Genomic DNA, 24,584 nt, shown 5'->3' with positions numbered 1-24,584 from the left:
CAGCTCTGTGCACTGGGTCCACCCCCAGGCATCCAGCTGCCCCTCTGGGGTCTTCTGCCCTCCAAGGGGACCAGGCCTGACAAGGCCTCTGGCATGCAGACCTCCAGCCCAGGACGTCCTGGGTCCAGGGGACAGGGTCCTGTAGCCCAGGTCCATGGCAGGGAGGCAAGGCTGACACTCAGCCATCACCAGCTGAGCCACATTGGTGAGCATCTGCGGGGGACCAGCTGCCCCACAGGTCAAAGGTCACCGCTGTCCTCACACCCTGGGCGGACAATGGCAGCCCAGGGGGCACGGTCCACCCCAGGCTCCAGGGAAGCTCATGTCCAGCCTTCCCCAGGCCAGGCGGGCTGTCGCTCCCCTACCTACACCCAGCTGGACTCACGGCCCCGCAACACTCAGCCAGGGCCACCCCAGTGGGCCAGACTCCAGCCTGCTCCTCCTGGCAGTGTGCCCTCGGGTAGCCCCAGGATCCACCGCAGGCTCTGGGGCCACCAGGCCTCGACCTCTCGCTCTCAGGGTGGCCTCGGGGACAGCGGTGGTAGTGCCCGCTGCCCTGTCCCTTCCTGGCTATCACACGACCACAGTGCATGCCAAGGGCTCACCAAGGCAGCTGGTGGCATTGAGGAGAGAGGCCACGAGCCAGCAGCAGAGGCCAGGGGGTGAGGCCACAAAGAGGAGCCTGGCCTGGGACCCGCCATCACTCAGTCGACTTCCCAAGAACAGAGAGAGAAGGGAAGTTCCAGGGCTGCTGAGGCCTCCGGGGGTTCCCAACCCATTTTTAGCTGAGAGCAGTGAGGCAGAGCTCCCCCAATCCCCGCCCAGGCCCTACCATCTGGATGTAAAAATATCAGCAATGAGTCTTAACGATTCACCTCACCCAGGAGCCTATCCCGGGATCCTGCAGATGGCCACCACTGGCCAGACGGGCCACATCAGCCATGGAGACATGACGGAGGACCCAGCACCTCGGGCGCCCCAGTTCTTGGAGCCACCCAGACCCTGCTGGGGGAAGATACCTGAACTGCCTGCCATGGGAATGCAGCCTCCAGGTCACTGCTTGTCTCTCCACTGTCCACTCCCCGCATGGGGACACAGGAAAGGGAGAAAATGCTCGAAGCCGACCTGGAGGAGACAAAGGGGTCGAGATTCTCAGACAGGTCAGGGCCAGGGCAGGGACCACACACAGGGCGTGGAAAGTGGGCTGAGCGTGAATCTGTCCACAGCCAGCCAGGACAGTGGCGGCCAGCCCAGGATCGAAAGCTGCCGGGGTCAGTCCACATGCCAGGCAGCACAGCAGGAGTGCTGCACCCACATCGTCCGGCCTGAGCCACCCTGACCCAGGTAGGCCAGGCAGGGCTCCTCTGGGCCAAGTGCGGCTTAGTGGATGGAGCTACAAGGAGGGAGACGAACCATCCCAGCCTCAGCTGGGCCTCACTGGCCATATGGGCTGTCTTCAGCCACGTGGGACTATGCACTGAGCTGAAGGGAGCTGGGCTGCTTGGAGTCAAGGTGATCCAGGGTTAAGCTGGGTGGACTGAGCCAGGTGGCTTGGAGAGATGCCGTCCTAAAGGAGCCAGGGTAGCCTATCTTGGCTGTCCTAGGCCAGGCTGGCCCAGCTGAGCAGAGCTCAGGAGTCAGCTGTCCTGGGTTGGCTGAACTGGGCTGTGCTAAGCTGAACTCGGTGGACCTGGACTTGACTGGACTCAGCTGGACTGAGTTGGGCTGAGTCAGAAGAAACTGGGCTCAGCTGAGTACAGCCGAACTAGAAAGGCTAGGTGGGTAAGATGGGCAGCCCAGACCTATCTGGGCTGGTGGGCTGAACAGGGCTGAGCTGGGCTGAACTGGATTGAACTGGCTTGAATAGGGCTGAACCAGGTTGAGTGGGGCTGAACTGGGCTGAGATGGGTGGAAAAGGGTTGAGCTGAACTGAACTGGGTTGCGCTTGTTTGAACTGGCTTGAACAGGGCTGAACTAAGCTGAACGGGGCTGAACCAGGCTAAGCTGAACTAGGTGGACCTGGACTTGACTGGACTCAGCTGGACTGAGTTGGGCTGAGTCAGAAGAAACTGCGCTCAGCTGAGTACAGCCGAACTAGAAAGGCTAGGTGGGTAATATGGGCAGCCCAGACCTATCTGGGCTGGTGGGCTGGGCTGGGCTAGAATTTCCTCTAGTGAGTTTGCCTACCCTGGAGGGGTGGGGCTGAGTGCAGATTGGCTGGGTTGAGCTGTATCAAACTGGGCTGAGCTAGGTTGAGCTGCACTGTGCTGGGCTGAACAGGGCTGAACTGGGCTGACCTGGGTTTAGCTGGGATGAACTGGGCTGAGCTGGGCTGAAAAGGGTTGAGTTGGGCTGAACTAGGCTAAGCTGAGTTGAATAGGGTTGATCTGGGCTTACTTGGGCTGAACTGGGTTGACCTGGGTTTAGCTGGGATGAACTGGGCTGAGCTGGGCTGAAAAGGGTTGAGTTGGGCTGAACTAGGCTAAGCTGAGTTGAATAGGGTTGATCTGGGCTTACTTGGGCTGAACTGGGTTGAGGTTGGCTGAACTGGGCTGAACTGGGTTGAGCTTGGTTGAACTGGCTTGAACAGGGCTGAACTAGGCTGAACCAGGCCGAGCTGGGCTGAACAGGGCTGAGCTGGGCTGAACTGGATTGAACTGGCTTGAACTGCCTTGAACAGAGCTGAACTAGGCTGAGCGGGGCTGAACTAGGCTGAGCGGGGCTGAATTAGGCTGAGCAGGGCTGAACCGGGCTGAGCTGGGCCGAAAAGGGTGAGCTGGGCTGAACTGGATTGAACTGGCTTGAATAGGGCTGAACCAGTCTGAGTGGGGCTGAACTGGGCTGAGATGGGTGGAAAAGGGTTGAGCTGAACTGAACTGGGTTGAACTTGTTTGAACTGGCTTGAACAGGGCTGAACTAAGCTGAACGGGGCTGAACCAGGCTAAGCTGGGCTGAAAGGGGCTGGGCTGAGCTGAGTTAAACTGGGCTGAGCTGGGTTGAACTGGGTTGAGCTGAGCTGAATAGAGCTGAGCTGGGATGAACAGGGCTGAACAGGGCTGAATAAGGCTGAGGACGGCTGAACTAGACTGAGCCAAGCTGAACAGACTGAACAGGGGTGAGCTGGGGTGAACATGGCTGAGCTGGGCTTGGTTGAGCTGAGTTGAGCTGAGCTGAGCTGGGCTGAACAGTGTCGAGCTGGGCTGAAATGGCCTGAACAGGGCTGAACTGGACTGAGTTGAGCTGAGCTGGGCTAAACTGGGCTGAGTTGGGCTGAACTGGGCTGAGCTGAGCTAAACTGGGGTGAACAGGAATCAACGGGGCTTAGCTGGGCTGAAATGGGTTGAGCTGGGCTGTACTGGACTGAGTTAAGCTGGGCTGAACTGGGATGAACAGGGTTGAATTGGGCTGAACTGGGATGAACAGGGCTGAATAGGCTGAGCTGAATGAACTGGGCTGAGCCTGTGGGGGGCGCTTCAGAGGGGGCTGAGAAGGGCCTTGAGGGATCTTCATCCTCTCTCAACGGGACTGTAGTTGGAATTCCCTGGGGGTCCACAGGCAGAGAACCAGGGGGCCTGGGCTGTTCAGGGGAAGAATGGGGTGAGGGGGCAGCCGTGATGGAACAGCTCAGGGACCTGAAGGGCTAATCCACTGGCTTCAGGGAGCAGGGCCCAGAGGGCAGCAGGTGTATCCACCCACAGGATGCCCACAAGGACTGGGGTGATTTCTGGGAAGTGAGGGGCCTTTGGATCCCCAGGGGGATTTGAGTTAGGGTTGGGGGTGGGGAAGCAGCCTGGTGATTCCTGGGCATCTCTGACCCAGGCCAAGGCTAAGGGTGGGCAGAGGGGACAAACTCGTGGTTGCTGGGGTTCTCAGGGTCCCTAATCTCCAACAGGGGTCTGAGTAGGGGCAGAGGAACAGCCTGGTATCTCCTGGAGGTCTCTCCGGTCCCCAGGCACTGACAGGGGTCATGGGCTCTGAGCACCCACCTCCAGGAGGTGGGTTGGCACCTCCACTCAAGTGTCCTGTGTCCAGGCACTCAGGCCAAAGGCAGTGGGGTCCCTGGTGGGGTCAGGAGGTGGAGCACAACTGCTCACTGGAAAGGTCCCTGGAGGGGTCAGGAGGTGGAGCAGAGCTGCTCGCTGGGGGGGTCCCTGGAGGGGTCAGGAGGTGAGAAAAGGACCCAGAAGAAGCCATCTGTCCCTCAAGGCTGGAGCAGAGTCCCAGTGTTCCCTGAGCCAGACCACCCCACCTCAGCTCCACAGCCCACCCCGGGTGAGCAGTCAGACTGGCACATATGGGTGACAGTCCTGAGGCCAGCGCTGACCTGGTCCTGTCCCCACAGTCTCCAGCCAGCATCCATCCATCTACCCCTTGAGGACCTGTTGCATAAAAGAAACCTCTGTGGCCCTGGGCTGCCTGGTCAAGGACTACTTCCCAGGGTCAGTGGCTGTGACCTGGGACACAGCGCCCCTGGACGGGAGCACCCTGACCTTCCCTAGCATCCAAATGGCAAACTCCAGTCTCTACGTCACCACCAGCCAGCTGACCGTCTCGGGCGAGCAGCCCAAGCAGTTCACCTGCAGTGTTTTCCACGCTGAGACTAACACCACTGCCATGAAGACCGTCAGCACTGGTGAGCCAGGGCTGGGGCAGCTGGGAGTGGGGGGCGGGCCAGCCAGGCTGGAGGAGCAGGGAGGAGAGGCTGGGGGTCTCCGGGAGACCAGCCCCACGCCTGCCTCCTCTGCCCCCAGAGTGCGCCAAGAACTTCAGCGACCCCTCGGTGAGGCTCTTCTACTCCTCCTGTGACCCCAGCGGCGACACCCACACCACCATCCAGCTCCTGTGCCGGATCTCCGGCTACACCCCAGGCAAGATCAAGGTCACCTGGCTGGTGGACGGGCACGAGTCCAAAGAACTGTATGCACAGCCCGGCCCCGAGATACAGGAGGGCAATCTGACCACCACCTACAGCGAAGTCAACATCACACAGGGCCAGTGGGTGTCCGAGAAAACCTACACCTGCCGGGTCAACTATTACGGCTTCAACTTCGACAACCACGCCCGCAGGTGCACAGGTACGGCCCTCACCTTCGCCAACACTCAGACACCAGGGGCTCAGGGAGGAGGGTGGTCAACCTCACACGGGCCCCTCTTGCACACAGCCGAGTCCGAGCCCCGCGGCGTGAGCACCTACCTGATCCCACCCACCCCCCTCGAGCTGTACGTCAACAAGTCGCCCAAGATCACCTGCCTGGTTGTGGACCTGGCCAGCACGAATAACTTGAGCCTGACCTGTTCGAGGGCAAACGGGAAACCTGTGCACGCAGACCCCCTCGACATCAAGCATCAGTTCAACGGGACGATCACCGTCACGTCCACCCTGCCGGTGAACGTCATTGACTGGGTTGAAGGCGAGACCTACTACTGCAAAGTGAGCCACGGCGACCTGCCCAAGGATATCCAGAGATCCATCTCCAAGGATGTTGGTGAGTGGCAGGCTCAGGGGAGGTAGGTGGGCCTCCTGAGAGAAGCCTGGCTAACCACACACCTGTCCGCAGGCAAGCGTGTGGCCCCCAAGGTCTACGTGTTCTGGCCAGACAGAAAGGAGCTGGAGAATCAGGAGGAGCTCACCCTCACCTGCCTGATCCAGAAATTCTTCCCCAAGGACATCTCTGTGCGGTGGCTGCGTAACAAGGAACTGATGCGGGAAGGCCAGCACACCACCACGCAGCCCGACAGGGCCGACAACAACAGCCTCGCCTTCTTCGCCTACAGCCGCCTGGCGGTCCCCAAGGCCAGCTGGAAGATGGACGATGAGTTCACCTGCCAAGTGATCCACGAGGCACTGCCCAAGACTAGGACCCTGGAGAAATCGGTGTTCATTAACAGCGGTAAATAATGCCCACCCTCCCACCTGCCCCTCTCCCGGGGCAGGGGAGGGGCCAGTGGGACTTTCTGTCCACCGTCAATAAACACTCTGGTGCCTGCTCAGAGCCCTGGGCATGCCTGTTCTTGGGGCTCATGGGCTGTGGGTCAGGGTCAGGGGGGATGTCCCAGCACAGAGAAAGGGAAGGCTTGGCAGGCAGGCAGGGCTGAGGCAGGGCTCTGTCCAGCATCACTCTCCATGTCGAGGCCCTCCCTCTACCCCACTATGAATTCTGCCCACTCAGCAAGTTCTAAGAGCCAGAGGGCGGTCCTAGGGGAGGGACCACAGAGGCCTCAGCCTTTTCTGGGGGTCTCAGACCCCCAGGTGGGGGGCCTCCACCCGAGGCTCCTGCCAGCCCCTCTGGACACAGATAAGCCCCCAAGCTCCCAAGTCCAGCTGCTCACACAGAGGCCCTCCAGATAGAGAAACAGGTCAAGTCAGACCCGCACACAGGCGCCAGCATGCGGGTCCCTCCACTGTCACCTCCGGGGCACAAACAGGCCAGCTGCGCACGTGGGCTAGTGTGGGGTCTGCTTCTCTGCCCCCCCCGAACTACCCCCTACCCATGCGGTCCTGCTGGGCTGGGCTCCGCGTCCAGTGCCCCATCTTGCTGCTCAGCCTCACTCCACTCTGAATCGGTCTGGGTCCCAAGCACCCTCAGGCCACCATATCCACTGGTGCCAAGGCTCCACACCCATCTACTGCCAGCCACAGGCAGCATGCCACACACTCACAAGAGGCCCATCCTCTCACCCAGAACATACCCTCACACCCTCTCACCCAGGCCACACCCTCTCACCTTCTCATAACCTCACACCCTCTCACCCAAGCCAGACCCTCTCACTCAGGCCACACCCTCACACCCAGGCCACACCCTCTCACCCAGGCCACACCCTCTCAGGCCACACCCTCACACCCAGGCCACACCCTCTCACCCAGGCCACACCCTCTCACTCAGGCCACACCCTCACACCCAGGCCACACCCTCTCACCCAGGCCACACCCTCACACCCAGGCCACACCCTCTCACCCAGGCCACACCCTCTCACCCAGGCCACACCCTCACACCCAGGCCACACCCTCTCACCCAGGCGACACTCTCACTCAGGCCACACCCTCTCACCCAGGCCACACCCTCTCAGGCCACACCCTCTCACTCAGGCCACACCCTCTCACCCAGGCCACACCCTCTCACTCAGGCCACACCCTCTCACCTTCTCATCCAGGCCACACCCTCTCACTCAGGCCACACCCTCTCACCCAGGCCACACCCTCTCAGGCCACACCCTCTCACTCAGGCCACACCCTCTCACCCAGGCCACACCCTCTCACCCAAGCCAGACCCTCTCACCCTCTCACCCAGGCCACACCCTCTCACCCAGGCCACACCCTCTCACTCAGGCCACACCCTCTCACTCAGGCCACACCCTCTCACCTTCTCACCCAGGCCACACCCTCTCACTCAGGCCACACCCTCTCACCCTCTCACCCAGGCCACACCCTCTCACTCAGGCCACACCCTCTCACCCAGGCCACACCCTCTCACTCAGGCCACACCCTCTCACCTTCTCACCCAGGCCACACCCTCCCACCCAGGCCACACCCTCTCACTCAGGCCACACCCTCTCACTCAGGCCACACCCTCTCACCCAGGCCACACCCTCCCACCCAGGCCACACCCTCTCACTCAGGCCACACCCTCTCACTTAGGCCACACCCTCACACCCTCTCACTCAGGCCACACCCTCTCACTCAGGCCACACCCTCTCACCCACTCACCCAGGCCACACCCTCTCACTTAGGCCACACCCTCTCACCCTCACACCCAGGCCACACCCTCTCACTCAGGCCACACCCTCTCACCCAGGCCACACCCTGTCACCCTGGACCCTGGACCCTCCCTTGCCCCACGTGGTTCCCTGCTGTGGTCCCAGCCTCCCAGGCCAGCCCTTCTCTGTCAGTTGCACCCCACAGATGACCAGCTGGATGCACAGACACATGGGAGCACACACGGACACACACACTGACACACATGGACACACACTGACACACATGGACACACACAGACACGCGGACAGACATGGACACAGTCACAGAGACACGCATGTGGGTGCCCGTGTGGACAGCACACAGGCACCGCCGCACGCACACAGAAAGCACCACGTGCACAACCCACACCCTGAAAGGAGCCCAGAGTGCAGGCTGTGCTGGGAGAGGAGGGGCCCAGCCCCGGGACAGGACGGGCAGAGGGCTGCGGGCAGCTCTGGATCCCCACAGGTTGGGCAAGGTCCACATGTCTGGGCACAGCTCTCGGGCGCCCCTTGTGATGATCTGTTGACTCCAGGGGCCATCCCGGGTCCAGGCTTCTCCTGAGGGCTCCAGGCAGGGAGGCCTCCCTTCCCCATGCTCTTTGAGGGGCCCCCAGGCTGACGAGAGTGAGGCTGAGCAGGAATGGGACCCAGGGAGCCGGGCTAGGCAGCCACGGGCCATGCAGCTGATGGAAGAGGACACTCCCCGGGCCAGGGGCCACCACCTGCCGTGGAGCAGGAGTCGGGGTGGGACAGAGGTGAGGAGACCACAGGGTCGAGTGCAAGTGACCAGCAGTCAGCAGAAAGCTGTGCAAAATGGTGGGAGACAAAACCCCAACCACCTGGGGGTAGAAGGATGGACGGCAGGGCCCGGACTCCCCCACGCAGCTGCCCGCGGCTCAGGGGCCTCTGCCCCCATGGCCAGGCCAGCTGGAGGGGCCAGAGGGGAGGCCACCCGGACCAGGGCACCAGGCCCAGCTCCCTCCACTCCCTAAAGGTGGCCAGGCCTGTCCTCCCCACCTTGACGCCAGGCCAGGGGGCTGACCACCGCTGCCCACAGAGCTGGCGCTCGAGGACCTGTGTGCGGAGGAAGCTGAGAGCGAGGAGCTGGAGGAGACCTGGACCAGCCTCCTTGTCTTCATCGTGCTCTTCCTGCTCAGCGTGAGCTATGGCGCCACCGTCAGCCTCTGCAAGGTGGGCACGGACGCCCCACTTCCGGGCGGGGCGCCCCGAGAAGGGGAGCCCCAGCTGGGCTCAGAACCCGCCTCACATGTGCCTTCCCCCAGGTGAAATGGGTCCTGGACGCCATCCTCCAGGGGCAGCCCCAGGGCTCCCAAGACTACACCAATGTCACACAGCGCCCGCTGCCTCCTGGCGTCTGAGCACCCCTGCGGCTGCCAAGCTGCGCTGGGAAGGAGAAGGGAGCAGACAAGCACTGAGGGCCTCAACGACCAGCATGCAGGCGTCCAGACAGTCCAGCCCAGCCTCAAGGTCACGGCAGCAAGGAGGCCCATTCACAGCTCCCACACCCACCCTACTTAGGGAAAAGTCCCAGGAGAGCATCTGCCCCCTCCAGGGACCTGGGCTGGGAGTGGACACTGACCACCCTAGGCTCCTCCCAGGCCCCTGCGGTGGGGACCACATCCTGACTAACAGAAACGCCCCCAAAACACAGGGAGGGCCTGGAGCTCACAGCCCACCCCATGCTCAGAGTCCAGAGCCCACCTAAGACTCAAGAGCCCCAGTCCAGCCCAACCAGCATCTGAGTCCAGCCCAGCCAAGCCAAGAGCTCCCTCCCCAGCCTCTGTCCTACCTCCTTGCCCCAGGTCCAAGGGCCCTGCCCCCCACCCCTGCCCTGTCCCCATGTCCACCCTCCCTGCTGCCCACCCCCAGGCGCTGGGCCTGCAGAATAAGGGGGCAGGGAAGCCCTTCTGGGGAGAGCTGTGGGGGCTGCAGGCAGGGCCTCCAGAGTGGGAGACAGGTCCCACAGCACAGGGGCGTTACCCCCAGGGCCTGCCCCGCGGCCGGCTCAGCCCAGGCAAACAGCCCAAACACCCCACTCCCACTCAGCCCAGCAGCCCCCCCAAACCTCCCCCGCTGTGGCCTTGTCTGACCTCTCTCCCCTAACTTTTCCGAGTAAAGTTCATTAAAGTAAAAAATCCCGTGAGCATACTTCAGGGGAGGTGCCTGTGGTCCCATGGAAGTGGGAGGCGCCTCCACCCAAGGAGGAAGGCGAGGAGCAGAGAGAAGCAGGCAGAAGGCAGCTCTGGGTCCCGAGCGCCCGAGTGTCCAGCCAGGCCTGATTCAAGCACCCTCTGATGCCCAAAGAGACCCTGCCTCAGCCTCCACCACACCTGCTCCACTGGCCTCCAGCCCAGACTCACCACCCTTCCCCATGCGGAGGTCAGACAACAGTCCCACTCCCAGCCGGCAAACCCTAAAGGGTCAGTCATGGTCAGCGCTGACAGGAGAGACCATTCATGGTGAAGGCCCTTCTGAGAGCCGCCATCCATGCTAGGAGACCACACCCCATGGACACCAACATAGACCAAGCAGCCTGCAGGGATCGAGGGTAGAACACCCAGGGTTGGGCAACTCTGAGGTTGTCCAGAGACGCCAAAAGTCTGATCCAAATAGAGCGTGAGACCAGGAGAGAGCCTCAAGCAAGGCCGCAGCCACAGCCCTCGCCGTGCTCCAGCCTCACAGGTGGGCGTGACGCACTTGCACAGACCCGTACGGCCTCAGGAGACAGGCCTGAGACCAGACCCCACCTGCAGGGCTCTCTCAGCCAAGGCCAAGTACCCTCCGCCCTGTCCCCTGAGCTGGGACTCCTGAGGGCAGAGTGGGCTGTCTTCTCTCTCTGACTTGCACCCAGACCATGGGACCTACTGGGGACCCCAGAACGAGGGCCACGAGGGCTCAGCCCTGTGAGCTGGGCGTCACCACACACTGGCCACACACGCCTCCCCAGAGTCAGGAGGGAAAGGGGTGAGGCAAGAGAGAGAGGGCCCTGGGCTGAGCAGGTGGAGTCTGCCAAGTGCCGTGATTCCCTGAAACTCCAAGGGCAAAACCAGTGGCAGGAGCTGAGCTCTGCTCAGGTAGAGACAAGAAGACCCCACCTATCACTCCTGAGGTCAGGGAATCCTCCCCAGCTGCACCTGTGAGGGAAAGCTCCTCCAGGGTCACAAAGGGAGAGTGTAACCCGTAATCAGTGTGGTCAAACGTCCAGTTAGCCTCTGCTAGAATCTTCCTCAGTAAGAAATGCATATGCATATGGGGAGGGCCCAAGGACAGGTCAAGTGTGGGAAAAGAGGCCAGATGATCGGCCAGAGGAGAAAAAACCCAGAAGAACTGCCCCATAGACACGAGTCAGCACACACACGGGTCTACACACACGTGAGTCTACGCGCACATGGGTCAGCACACACGAGTCAGCACACACGCGAGTCTATGCACGTGCGAGTCTACTTACATGTGAGTCAGCGTACATGTGTCAATGTACACACGAGTCAACACACAAGTGAGTCAACACACATGTGAGTCTACATACGTGTGTCAACACACACGAGTCAACACACGAGTCTATGTACGTGTGAGTCTACATACGCGTGAGTCAGCATACACGTGAGTCTATGTACATGCGAGTCTACTTACATGTGAGTCAACATACACGTGAGTCTGTGTACACGTGAGTCTACATGCATGTGAGTTAACACATGAGTCTGTACACATGGGTCTACACACACGAGTCAGCACACGAGTGAGTCAACACACACGCGTCAACACAGACATGGGTCAACACACACAAGTTAGCAACCTCTTCACTGCACTCCTCCCCGTTAGGGAGGACACCCGCACTCCTCCCCGTTAGGGAGGACGCCCGCACTCCTCCGCGTTAGGGAGGACGCCCACACTCCTCCGCGTTAGGGAGGACGCCCACACCCTTTCTTTCCAGGCTGGTCTCTTCCTGCTCTGCCTTGAATAAATAAGCCTCTTCTCTGCGTGCTTTCCACACGCTGTGCTCTGTCTCTAATCATAAACTCCACACCTATATTTACAGTGTTTGCCTGCTTGGAACATTCGTGCTTTCAAATGAGGCGAGAGCCAGGAGACCCTTCCTTCTGGTCCGCAGCCCCTGGTGCTCTAGCTGCTGGGACTCCGGGATTTCATCCAGGCTGTGCAGGTCCAATTCCAGGGCAGGGAACTAAGCTCCTGCTTCAGGACCGCTCCCTGCTGTCTCTCCGAGGACAGTGGCAGGCAACCCCTGGAGTGGGGCTGGACGGTGAGTGCTCTGCCAAAAGCAGGGCTGCAGGGAAGGACAAGAGGAAGGGTTACGCCAGCCAGCTGGGCTCTGAACCAGTGGCCCTGCTGCACGAGCCCTCCCAGCAGCAAGATGCCAGCTTCTCAGGGTCCCCTCTGTCCCTCCTCCTCTTCTTTCTCCATTAACCCACCACTGAACGATGCCCCCCCCAGAAATTATGCCCACATCCTTAGCCCTGGAACCCATGAGTGTGACCTTATTCAGTCTTTGCAGATACGATTAAAGGATTTTAGGATGAGATTGTCCACGTGGGCCCTAAATCTAACGACAAGAGTCCTTACAAGGGACAGAGGAGGAGAGGTCAGACTCAGGGTGGGAGGTCATATGAGGACAGGGGCAGAGATCGGGGCGATGCCTGGGATGCCCGGGGGGTTGAAAGCTGGAGGAGGTAGGAAAGCAGGGCAGAGCCCCGCCCACACCTTGATCTCAGGCATCTGGCTCCAAGTGAAAGTCACTCAGTTGTGTCCAACTCTTTGTGACCCCGTGGACTATACAGTCCATGGAATTCTCCAGGCCAGAATACTAGAGTGGGTAACCTTTTTCTTCTCCAGGGCCTCTTCCAAACCCAGGGATCAAACCCAAGTCTCCCTCTGGCTCTAAAGCATGAGATTAAATTTCTGTTGTTTTGAGCCCTGCAGTGAGGACTTTATCATGGCCTCAGGACCCTCACTGCCAGCCAGCAGGCCTTGGCCATGCTGAGGCCCCTCCTGCTTCTGAAGAAGCCCAGAAGGACTCGTCCAGTCCCAGCTCTTTCCTCTCCAGCCTGGACCGACATTGAACAAGTCCCTGACTCCCGAAGGTGCTCAGTGAATCTTACCAACAGTGCCCACTAGGACTCAGACCCTTCCCCCAAACCCTGTGGCTCTCAGTCCTGTAGACCCCACGTCCATCCGTCTCAAGTCCAAGCTCTTCTTTCTGCCCAAAGCTCCATGCCCATCTGTGACCTTGGTAGGGTAGTGTTGCCTGTATGTGGGCACAAGATGCTGGAGAGGGCAGCCCCCAACCCCCCACCACCTTCCTCTGCTTCCTGCATGCCTGCCAGGCCACACGTGACCACACATCCTGAGGCCTGTCCCTCCAGCTCTCTCGGGGACAGCGCCAGAGGACATGAGGGACACAAGGACCCCCAGAAGGCACAGAGCCCTGGGCACTTGAGGGCCGGCAAGAAGAAGGATTCTCGGAGCCAGCCATCCACGATGCAGACACCACTGGTACAGTGGGCGTGGGGTGGACCAAAGGCCAGCCAGCAGCCTGGGAGGAAATGTCCCTTGTGGGTGGCACTATGGGTGACCCAGGGTTCATGACAGACCCCAGAGCCAGGGTGTGTGTGCCACCTGGCATGCCGCCCTGGGCTCCCTTTCCTCCATCCATTTCCTCCTACCCTCCCGGCCCCACCCCTGCCCCAGGGAAAAGCCGGTCTCCCCCTGAGGCCCAACATCTCCACCTGCCAGCCGCCCTCCCCACAATGGTATTCTTCCCGGGAGGGGACTGTTGGTCCCTGTACTGCTCCAGAACCTTCTGTGTGTGAAGAAATGAAGGAACAGGGCTTCCCTGGTGGTCCACTGGCCGAAAATTCACCTTGCAGTGCAGGGCACACCAGTTCGACACCTGGTCCAGAAAGATCCCACCTGCCGCAGAGCAACTCAGCCCGTGAGCCACAACTACCGGGCTCTAGAGCCCAAAAGCTGCACCTGCTGAGCTCACCCAGAGCCTGTGCTCCACAGGAGAGAGGCTGCCACAGCGAGAGCCTGTGCACCACAGTCAGAGCAGCGCCTGCTGTCCACAACCAGAGAGAGCCCGCACACCACAACCGAAGACCCAGCACAGCCAAAAGTTAAAAAACAAACTTTATAAGAAAACAGATGCAAACCAAACCCCTCAGCCCACTGTGTGCCCAGGCAGGGGCCAGCTCCAGAGGGCCACCAGAGAGGCCAGGCAGGGGCCGCCTCCTGGGGCCACCAGGGAGGCCAAGCGCCTGGGCAGCTGGAAGGGCAGCTGGTGGGAGAGTCCTGGGCAGGAGACAGGGCGGAGGCAGCAGGGATAGGAGGCCAGCCACCCCCACCACACAGGACTCCAGACTCCAGACAGGGGCGACCCCCACACCCCCGCTCCAGCTCCAGTCAAGGACCCCGCCGCTCCTGGAGGAAGAGGAAGGGTTGTGGCCAGGCTGGAGAGGCCCCACCCCCACAAGCTGCCCTGCACCCTGACGGTCTAGGAGGCCTGCTCACTGGGGTCACCCTGAAGGGCCTGTCCCTCGGGGCGCCAGCCCCTGCTGACCCGTGCGGCCTCCTCCCCCTCCAGCCTCACTTCTTCTCCACTCTGGGACCATGTCTCCCTCAGTGATCCGTGGCCCCTGACTCTGGCTACTGTGGCCCCTGACTCTGGCTACTGGCCTCGGCTTCTTCCACTGTGGCCTCGGCTTCTTCCCACCTCGGCCCCCGGCACAGCCCCATGGACAGCCCCCGGGGGCCGTGACCCCCCACCCACGGTGCCTGCCTCTGCACCCACAAGGTCTCAGGCCAGGGTCAAGCTCCTGGGGTCCCACAGTCCAGGCCACACACACCTGGCCCCACCACAGCCAGACCACAGGCCAGACATGACGTGGAGGCAAGCGGCCGCAACTGGCGGGACAGGAAGTGGGTGAGTGACCCCACCTATGGGGTCACGCAGCCGATCCCAGCCTGCCCCTCACAGCATCAGCCCCACCAACAGCCCAAATGGCCCAGAGCGGGGCAGGGTCAGCTGAGACTACACAGCCATCAGGAGGGCCTGGACAAGGCCTAGGCCTCTACCCACTCCGGCGCCTCAGGGCGGGCAAGCAGACGGACCTGCGGCGCGGGGCTACATGGCCAGGAGGCAAGGGCCCCTCCCAGCCACACGGGCCCTTGGGCAGCCATGAGCAGGTGGGTCCCAGAAGCTGCTGGGTGTCATCTCCTCTGTAGTTGGGCATTCTAGGGCCTCCTGGGGTGGGAGGACAGAGGACAGGCTCCAGAAAGAAAGGCAGACCGCCGCCCACCAGACACAGAGCAGGGTGCTGCACACAGCAGGCAGAGCTGGGCTGGGAGCTGAGAGCTGGACTGGGCTGAACCGGGCTGGGCTAAGCGAGCTGAGCTGAGCTCAGTTAGGCTAAAATGGACTGAGTTGGGCTGAACTGGGCTGAGCTAGGTGAGCTGAACTGAACTAGGCTGAACTGGGCTGCACTGGGCTGAGCTAGGTGAGCTGAACTGAACTGGGCTGAACTGGGCTGCACTGGGCTGAGCTAGGTGAGCTGAACTGAACTGGGCTGAACTGGGCTGCACTGGGCTGAGCTAGGTGAGCTGAAATGAACTGGGCTGAACTGGGCTGCACTGGACTGAGCTAGGTAAGCTGAACTGAACTGGGCTGAACTGGGCTGAGCTAGGTGAGCTGAACTGAACTAGGCTGAGTTGGGCTGAACTGGGCTGAGTTGGGCTCAATTAGGCTAAAATGGACTGAGCTGGGCTGAACTGGGCTGAACTAGGTGAGCTGAGCTGAACTAGGCTGAACTGGGCTGAGCAGGGCTAAGCTGGGCTGAGCTGTGTGAACTGAGCTGAACTGGGCTGAAATGGGCTGAACTGGGCTGAACTAGCCTAGGCTTGGCTGAGCAGGGTTGAGCTGGCCTGAGTTGGGTGAGCTGAGATGAACTGGGTGGAACTGGACTGAACTGGACTGGGCTAGACAAGCTGAGCGGAACTGGGCTGAGCTGGGCTGTGCTGGGTGAACTGAGCTAAAATGGGCTGAACTGGCCTAAGCTGGGCTGAGCAGGGTTGAGCTGGCCTGAGCTAGGTGAGCTGGGTGGACTGGGCTGGACTGGGCTGAACTGAACTGAACTGGGCTGGGCTAGGCAAGCTGAGCTGAACTGGGTAGAGCTGAGCTGAACTAGGCTGAGCTGGGTTCAATTAGGTTAAAATGGACTGAGCTGGGCTGAACTGGGCTGAGCTAGGTGAGCTGGGCTGAGCTGAGCTGAACTGGGCTGAGCTGGGTTAGGCTGGACTGAGCTGGGCTGAACCAGGCTGAGATGAGCTGAGCTAAGCTGGGCTGAGATGAGCTGAGCTGGGCTGAGCTGGGCAAACTGAGCTGAACTGGGCTGAAATAGGCTGAACTGACCTAGGCTGGGCTGAGCAGGGTTGAGCTGGGCTGAGCAGGGTTGAGCTGGCCTGAGCTAGGTGAGCTGGGTGAACTGGGCTGGACTGGGCTGAACTGGACTGAACTGGGCTGGGCTAGGCACGCTGAGCTGAACTGGGTAGAGCTGAGCTGAACTAGGCTGAGCTGGGTTCAATTAGGTTAAAATGGACTGAGCTGGGCTGAACTGGGCTGAGCTAGGTGAGCTGGGCTGAGCTGAGCTGAATTAGGCTGACCTGGGCTGAACCAGGCTGAGATGAGCTGAGCTAAACTGGGCTGAGATGAGCTGAGTGGGGCTGACCTTGGTGAACTGAGCTGAACTGGGCTGAAATGGGATGAACTGGGTTGAACTGGCCTAGGCTGGGCTGAGCAGGGTTGAGCTGGCTTGAGCTGGGTGAGCTAGGCTGAACTGGACTGAACTGGGCTGAAATGGGCTGGTCTAGGCAAGCTGAGCTGAACTGGGTAGAGCCGAGCTGAGCTAGGCTGACAGAGCTGAGCTGGGCTAGGTTGGGCTGAGCTGGCCTGAACTGGGCTGAGATGAACTGAGCTGGGCTGAGATGGGTGAACTGAGCTGAACTGGGCTGAGATGAACTGAACTGACTTAGGCTGGGCTGAGCAGGGTTGAGCTGGCCTGAGCTAGGTGAGCTGGGTGAACTGGGCTGGACTGGGCTGAACTGGACTGAACTGGGCTGGGCTAGGCACGCTGAGCTGAACTGGGTAGAGCTGAGCTGAACTAGGCTGAGCTGGGTTCAATTAGGTTAAAATGGACTGAGCTGGGCTGAACTGGGCTGAGCTAGGTGAGCTGGGCTGAGCTGAGCTGAATTAGGCTGACCTGGGCTGAACCAGGCTGAGATGAGCTGAGCTAAACTGGGCTGAGATGAGCTGAGTGGGGCTGACCTTGGTGAACTGAGCTGAACTGGGCTGAAATGGGATGAACTGGGTTGAACTGGCCTAGGCTGGGCTGAGCAGGGTTGAGCTGGCTTGAGCTGGGTGAGCTAGGCTGAACTGGACTGAACTGGGCTGAAATGGGCTGGTCTAGGCAAGCTGAGCTGAACTGGGTAGAGCCGAGCTGAGCTAGGCTGACAGAGCTGAGCTGGGCTAGGTTGGGCTGAGCTGGCCTGAACTGGGCTGAGATGAACTGAGCTGGGCTGAGATGGGTGAACTGAGCTGAACTGGGCTGAGATGAACTGAACTGACTTAGGCTGGGCTGAGCAGGGTTGAGCTGGCCTGAGCTAGGTGAGCTGGGTGAACTGGGCTGGACTGGGCTGAACTGAACTGAACTGGGCTGGGCTAGGCAAGCTGAGCTGAACTGGGTAGAGCTGAGCTGAACTGGGCTGAGCTGAGCTGAGCTGGGCTGAGCTGGGCAAACTGGGCTGAAATAGGCTGAACTGACCTGGGCTGGGCTGAGCAGGGTTGAGCTGGCCTGAGCTAGGTGAGCTGGGTGAACTGGGCTGGACTGGGCTGAAATGGGTTGAACTGGATTGAATTGGCCTAGGCTGGCTGAGCAGGGTTGAGCTGGCCTGAATTGCATGAGCTGGGCTGAACTGGGCTGAGATATGTGAGCTGAGCTGAACTAGGCTGAGCTGGACTAAGCTAGGCTAGGCTGAGCTAAGTGGGGATAAACTGGGCTGAGCTGGGCTGAGCTGGGCTGAGCTGGGTGAACTGAGCTGAAATGGGCTGAACTGGGTTGAACTGGCCTAGGTTGGGCTGAGCAGGGTTGAGCTGGCCTGAGCTGGGTGAGCTGGGCTGAACTGGGCTGAACTGGACTGAACTTGGCTGAACTGAGCTGGTCCAGGCAAGCTGAGCTGAACTGGGTAGAACTGGGCTCAATTAGACTAAAACGGACTGAGCTGGACTGAACTGGGCTGAGGTAGGTAAGCTGAGCTGAACTAGGCTGAACTGGGCTGAACTAGACTGAACTAGACTGAGCTTGAAAGGTTGTTGCTGAGCCGTGAATGATGCCGGAATTCTTGGCCTCCAGAGTAGAGGACTTCAATCCAGGGCCAGTGACGAGGCTTGATCTCTCAGAGCTTTTGTGTGATAAAGATTTATTAAAGTATAAAAGAGAGAGAGGCAGCTTCTGACATAGACATCAGCAGGGGGCAGAAAGAGGGCCCCCCTGCTAGTCTTTAGGAATGAGTTACATGCCTATCAGGAGGCTGTTAATTGGAGAAAGGAAATGTCTCAGAAGTCAGAGACTGGACCAGGCCCCTCACCCACAGCACGCGTTTTGAGATGACGTTGACACAAAGTGAGTCATCCCAGGCCATGAAATGATTGACATGAATCTTGAAGAAAGGCAGGTTTCCAAGCACATGTGTGGCCTGGATAACATAGCTTAAGACAATATCTGCATGGGTAAAATATACTGGTTTGTCAGGTTGGTTCTGAGTCTTAGGTGGAACTGAGTTGAAGACAGAGTATAGAGTAAATGCATAGTTCATTAACATAGCTTAAAAACATTTCCATAGGAAAAATGCATCAGTTAGCTCGAGGTTTGAGCAAAGTTAAGTTCAGGTGGAACCAGGTGTCGTCATGGCGACACGGAATTTTAAAAGAACCTCCTTCTAAGTTTGTACAGAGAAGGGAAGAACCTGAGGCCTGTGTCTGCTTCCTCCTGCCGCTGGAGAGAGAGGAGAAGCATCTGACCCTGCGGCCTGTGTCCTCTGGAGAGCCCTGGCCTTCCTGCCTGTTACCCTCTCAGTTGGTCTAAACTGGGCTGTTCTTGGCTGAGCTGAGATTAACTGGGCTGTACTGAGCTGGGCTGAATTGGGTTGAAATGGTCTTAATTGAGTTGACCTGGGCCGAGTTGGGTTGAGCTGGGTTAAAATGGACTAATCTAGGCTGGGCTGAGCTGGGTTGAATGTGGGTGACTGGGCTAGTGCCTGAGTTGACCTGGAGGCGTGGGTTGAGCCCTCCTGTCCAGCCAGATAGCACCCCGTGTTTCCTGGGGGCACACAAGGGCCATGCAGCCCCAGGGTGCACCTCTGACTCTCCCCTGTGCCTTCACCTGTTGACAGGAAGGGGACTGCGAAAACACAGGTATAGCCCACGCCCTCTGTAGGGGCCATCCAGGGGGCAGCCCTGAAGGACTGATTTGTTACTAGGCTTGCAGCCTCAAAACCCTCGTAGTCCATGGAAGCCAACTGCTGGTTTAGAACGGGTGGGGGGATTCGTCGGGGCGGGGGCGGGGGGGTAGTGTGACCGAGACACTACCCAGGGAGTGGGAGTGGGACACAGAAGGCAGGCTTCCCCCTCCCCACCAGAGCCCCAGGACAGGCAAGCTGAGCCCCCACAGACTCAGCTTCAAACCCAGGCTGCTGTCTCTGCTTAGCCCACTCTCTCCTTCTCACGATCCCCCACACCCTGGGGCAGGGCAAGCTGGGCCCACCACACAGAGGGCAGCTGAGGCTCCTACAGTGCCCACAGCCTCAGCTGGTCAGTGAGAGAGCCCTGTGTCAGCCAGGACCCCCCACCCGGGAGTGGTCTGACCCAGAGGCCCTGTCTGAAGAGCGTGTGTGGTCCCCATCCTCAGAGCCCTGAGGGGCATGCTCAGAAATGGCTCGCCTGGACTCAGGTGGGCACTGCCGACCCCAGGGGCACCTCGTACAAGCTGTGTGACCTTGGGCCAGTCACTCACTCTCTGTGTAAAGGAAAGGTGGCCGTCGCCCTGTGTTTGTGGGGCTGTCAGGGGTCCGGTCAGCAGAGGGCTGCTGTCTCACAGTGAACCCTGTGTTTCAGAGAGTGAAGCCTGCCCCAGCATCTTCTCACTGAGCCTTCAGAACGATGACCCAGCTGGGCAGGTGGTCATCGGCTGCCTGGTCCAGGGCTTCTTCCCATCGGCACCCCTGAGCGTGACCTGGAACCAGAGTGGCGACAACGTGTCCGTCAGGAACTTCCCCGCCGTGCTGGCCGGGAGCCAGTACACCATGAGCAGCCAGCTGACCTTGCCAGCCAGCCTGTGCCCAGAAAACAAGTTCGTGACCTGCCAAGTGCAACACCTCTCCAAAGCCAGCAAGACCGTGGACGTGCCCTGCAAACGTAAAGGTCAGAGGGGAGGCTAGGGTGAGGCCCCGCCCTCCCACCGCAACTCAGCGTGGACCATTTTCCTGTGGGCGCTCTACTCAGACAGGAGGGGATTGAGCCCCCAGTGGGCGTGCCATGAGGGGCCTGGGCTGGTGCTGGAGGCCAGGGGAGGCGGGCAGAGGGCTCACTGACCTGACCTGCCTCTCTTTCAGTTTGTCCGTGTTGCGTGCCGAACTGCGAGCCCAGCCTGTCCCTGCAGCCCCCAGCCCTCGAGGATCTGCTCCTGAGCTCCAACGCCAGCCTCACGTGCACGCTGCGTGGCCTGAAAAGCGCCGAGGGCGCCAGCTTCACCTGGAGCCCGACAGGCGGGAAGACCGCCGTCCAGGGGCTGCCCGAGCGCGACTCCTGCGGCTGCTACAGCGTGTCCAGCGTCCTGCCGGGCTGTGCCGACCCCTGGAACAGCGGACAGACTTTCTCCTGCTCTGCCACCCACCCCGACTCCGAGAGCCCACTGACCACCACCATCAAGAAAGACCTAGGTGGGCCTGGACCACCACGTGGGCGGCTGGGCACACTCCAAACACAAGACACGCCCCCCCCAGCCTGCCCCTCCCTCTCCAGCCCTGCCCACCCCTCACAGAGGGAGACTGAGGCACGGGGGGCCCAGGGCACAGGGGCGCGCTCCTCGATGTACGACCCCTGACCCCTGACCCACTCTCTGCCCTGCAGTGAACACGTTCCGGCCTCAGGTCCACCTGCTGCCGCCGCCGTCGGAGGAGCTGGCCCTCAACGAGCTGGTGACGCTGACGTGCCTGGTGCGGGGGTTCAGCCCCAGGGACGTGCTGGTGCGCTGGCTGCAGGGCAATCAAGAGCTGCCCCGCGAGAAGTATCTGACCTGGGGACCCCTGCCCGAGCCCGGCCAGAGTGTCACCACCTTCGCCGTGACCAGCGTGCTACGCGTGGACGCCGAGGTCTGGAAGCAGGGGGACACCTTCTCCTGCATGGTGGGCCACGAGGCCCTGCCCCTGGCCTTCACCCAGAAGACCATCGACCGCCTGGCGGGTAAACCCACCCACGTGAACGTGTCTGTGGTCATGTCAGAGGTGGATGGGGTCTGCTACTGAGTGCCCCCACCCCCAGCCCTTGAATAAACTCCACGCTCGCCTGAAGCAGCTCCGCGCTTCCCTGCGGCCGCCTGTCTGTCCGTGCTCCTCCTCGGGGTCTGCACACACTGGGAGGGGGCAGGTCCCACGAGGAAAGCCACAGCGCCAGCCCTCTCCAGGCCTCGGCGGCCCCTCAGCCTGGCACTGGACATGCCTTCACGGCTGTGCACGTGTGTGTGTGTGCACATGGGTGTGAGCACAGCAGTGAGGGCTGAGCTAGGGCTGACCGTGCGAAGCAGACACAGCCTGGTGGGTTCTGGGAGCAGGGGCCCCACGAAAGTCCCCGCGGTAGGGAAGGGGTGACGCGGTCACTTGTAGTTCCGGAAGCTGCCTCTAGGGGCAGCCGGCAGGCACGAGCCAGTCAGAGCGGGGAGCCTGCCGACCAGGGACTGGAGGAGAAGAGGCTCAGGGAGGGCCGGGCACCGGGGCCCCGCGCCACCCTCCGCACAGGAGAGCCCCTGACGGAACGGAAAGGGGCCACCCCCGCCCGGAGCACAGCTCTCCCCACCCCGCCCCCACCGCTCTGCACGTGTACTCAGGGGCGCACGCACACGCACGCACACGCACGCACACGCACGCTCTCGTGTATGCACATGCTCTCTCACACGCACACACACACGCGCACGCGCACACGTGCACGCCTGAGCCCTGCAGGTGCAGGAAGTTGGCAGCCCAGACCCAGCTCCAGGAAGGCTAGGGGAGTCCCCGCCCAAGCGCCCAGAAGGTCCCCAGGCCCAGCTCCACTGCCCCAGGCCCCTCCTGGCCTCAGCACCCCCTGTCTGTCCAGCTGGGCACAGCTCAGGGACCCACTGCGGAAGCCCAGCACCTGCTCCCTGCTTGGCCCCCAGATTCACGTCTCCCATCCCTTCCTGAGCCCAAGTGTGGCCCAAACCATGGACAGTATGGCGGGCAGAGGGAAGGGTCAGAAGAGAGCTCCTCCACCCAGGGACCCTCGATAGCTTCTGCTCGGAGCTCCGGGCAGGAGGGGAGCCTGGGGAGGCGGAGCCCAGGAGGACAGGCCATGGCTGCTGTGGGGCGCCTGCTCCAGGGCCCCCCGAGGGGCAGCTGGGCCCCTGCTCTCGTCCAGCACCTTCAGGGCCCGCCTAGGGGACATGGCCTTCTGGCTGCCTCTCTCCTCCCAGGGCCAAGGTGGGCTGGAGCCCCCTGCCAATGCTGGCCACTGCCCCCTCTCAAGGGCCAGTCCCCAAGGGCAATGGGTGAAGCAGTGGGGAAGTGCTGCGGCAGAGAAGGTGGACCCGCTGCCCAGAGCCAGGACCTGGCCACAGGAGGAGCTTTCTGGAGAGACGGGGAGGAGGGAGGGTCAGCAGACGAGGGTGGAGCCAGCAGACAGCACAGAGAGAGCACGTAACGGACGCAAGGGTGGACAGACAGGTGGACAGGAGGACGGACGGGTGGACAGACGGACCAACAGGTGGGTGGATGAGTGGATGGCCAGACAGACAGATGGGTGAGCAGATGGACAAATGGATAGACGGAGAGCTGGGTGTATGGAGGTTGGGTGGGTAGGTGGATGGATGGACGGGTGGGAGGGTGAAAGAGGCGACAGGTGAATGGGTGGGCAGGTAGTGGACGGATGCAGAGGTGGGTGGATGAATGGATGGATGCCTGGATGGGTCAGCTATGACAAGCAGGCCCAGATCCCACTTAACAGGCAAGGCCTAGGCCTGGGACCCCGAGCTCGGCTTTCACCTGGGCCTTCCTTGTGTTCCATGTAACTTTATCAGCCATTTCCTGGGAGAGCAACCGAGGCCCTGGGTCTTGTCCACCCAGCCCCTGGCCCAGCGAGAGACAGACCGAGCTCCGTGTCCCAAGCTGGAGCATCCTGAGGGTGTGTGTGGCTGGCCTCTGGCCCCACCCAGGGCCCAGGCCAAGAAGGTCCAAGCACAAGGGCTTGCCGAGGACACAGGCGAGGCTGGGAGTCGGGAGACCATGGCCTTTAACTCTCCTTGGGGCATCAGAGCCGTGCCCACCCTCCTGCCCTGCCACGTCTCTCCCTGAGGGGTCCTGAGACCCCAGAGGCGGGAGCCCCGTGGGTGTCTTCAGAGCTGCAGGGTCCTGGCCCCTCCCTGGGCGGCTGCAGCCTCAGTCCTGAGACCGGGCACTGGCTGCCCGTGTCCCCTCCGGAGAGTCGGGGCAGGGGAGGGCGCTGGCCTGGCCCCGCCCGAGCAGGCGCAGGCCTGGCAAAGCCTCTGTGTCTTACAGAACCTCAGCCCTGGCTGGTGCTGGACCTGATGCAGGGCAGCCCCGAGGAGGACAGCCTGGAGGACAGCCTGTGGCCCACGACCGTCACCCTGCTCACCCTCTTCCTGCTGAGCCTCTTCTACAGCACAGCGCTGACCGTGACGAGCATCCGGGCCACACCGGACAGCCGGCAGGTCCCCCAGTACTGAGCAGGAGCCAGCCGGGCAGGTGGGCAAGGAGGCAGAGCCTTGGGCTGAGGGGTGGGAGTGCCCAGCCTCACCAGAGCTTGACTGTCCCTCCCCAGTGGGAGACTGGCCTCAGAGGGGGATGGTGCCTGCACAGACACTAAGGGCTTGTGCAGGCCGGGGGCAGACCCTATGTGCCCCTACAGGGCAGGGCACCCGCTTCCCTGGGTGTGGCCTTCCCTGGACTCAGCCAGTGTACAGCAGGCAGGCCATGCTGGGGACAGGGCATTGGCAAGGACCCTGCCCACCTCGGGAGGCCACCAGGCCCTGACCCCTCTCGTGTTGGCAGGAAGGAAACTTGAGGAGCCTCCAGAGAGCCCAGCTGGATAAAAGGCATCAGTCCCGGTCAGAAGCCACAGCCCCACCCACAAAGGCCTTCCTTTCTGGTGCAATAAATTATCCCAAAGGCAGACGTTTTCAGACTCTGAATGAAGGGAGGGGAAGAAGGGGGGCAGAGGCTCTGGAGACACAAATGCCTGTCTCATGGATGAAGGAGGGTCTCAGATGCATGGATGGATCATGAGCTGATTCTGCCCCAAAAATATTAGGCAAAGACTAGAGCTGTGCTTCATCAAACAGAGTATAATGTAAGACCTCTATAATAATTGAACTCAAGTTCTTGGCCCTGATCACTGAGCCCTGGTCCTGATCACTGGGCCCTGGTCCTGGTCACTGACTCCTGGTCCTGGTCACTGGGTCCTGGTCCTGGTCACTGAGTCCTGGTCCTGATCACTGAATTCTGGTCCTGGTCAC

General features: G+C 61.1%; 1 long non-coding RNA gene and 1 gene segment (V, D, J or C); both read left to right on the top strand.

Annotated features, from left to right (window-relative positions):
* The first annotated feature begins 843 nt into the window (after positions 1-843).
* On the top strand, positions 844-9,904 carry LOC138423852 (immunoglobulin heavy constant epsilon-like). The segment is given in 7 exon segments: positions 844-1,052; positions 4,343-4,633; positions 4,752-5,075; positions 5,163-5,486; positions 5,559-5,888; positions 8,795-8,928; positions 9,021-9,904. Coding segments are annotated over 7 exon segments (1,695 nt in total).
* Positions 9,905-21,995: 12,091 nt separating this feature from the next.
* On the top strand, positions 21,996-24,241 carry LOC138423854 (uncharacterized). Its single transcript, XR_011250474.1, has 2 exons — positions 21,996-23,814; positions 24,121-24,241. It is a non-coding gene; the product is annotated as an uncharacterized lncRNA (long non-coding RNA).
* The last annotated feature ends 343 nt before the right edge of the window (positions 24,242-24,584 follow it).

This window comes from Ovis canadensis, chromosome 18 (assembly GCF_042477335.2).
Source record: "Ovis canadensis isolate MfBH-ARS-UI-01 breed Bighorn chromosome 18, ARS-UI_OviCan_v2, whole genome shotgun sequence".
NCBI classification, from domain to species: Eukaryota; Metazoa; Chordata; class Mammalia; order Artiodactyla; family Bovidae; genus Ovis; species Ovis canadensis.
This window is presented reverse-complemented; position numbering and strand designations above follow the sequence as displayed.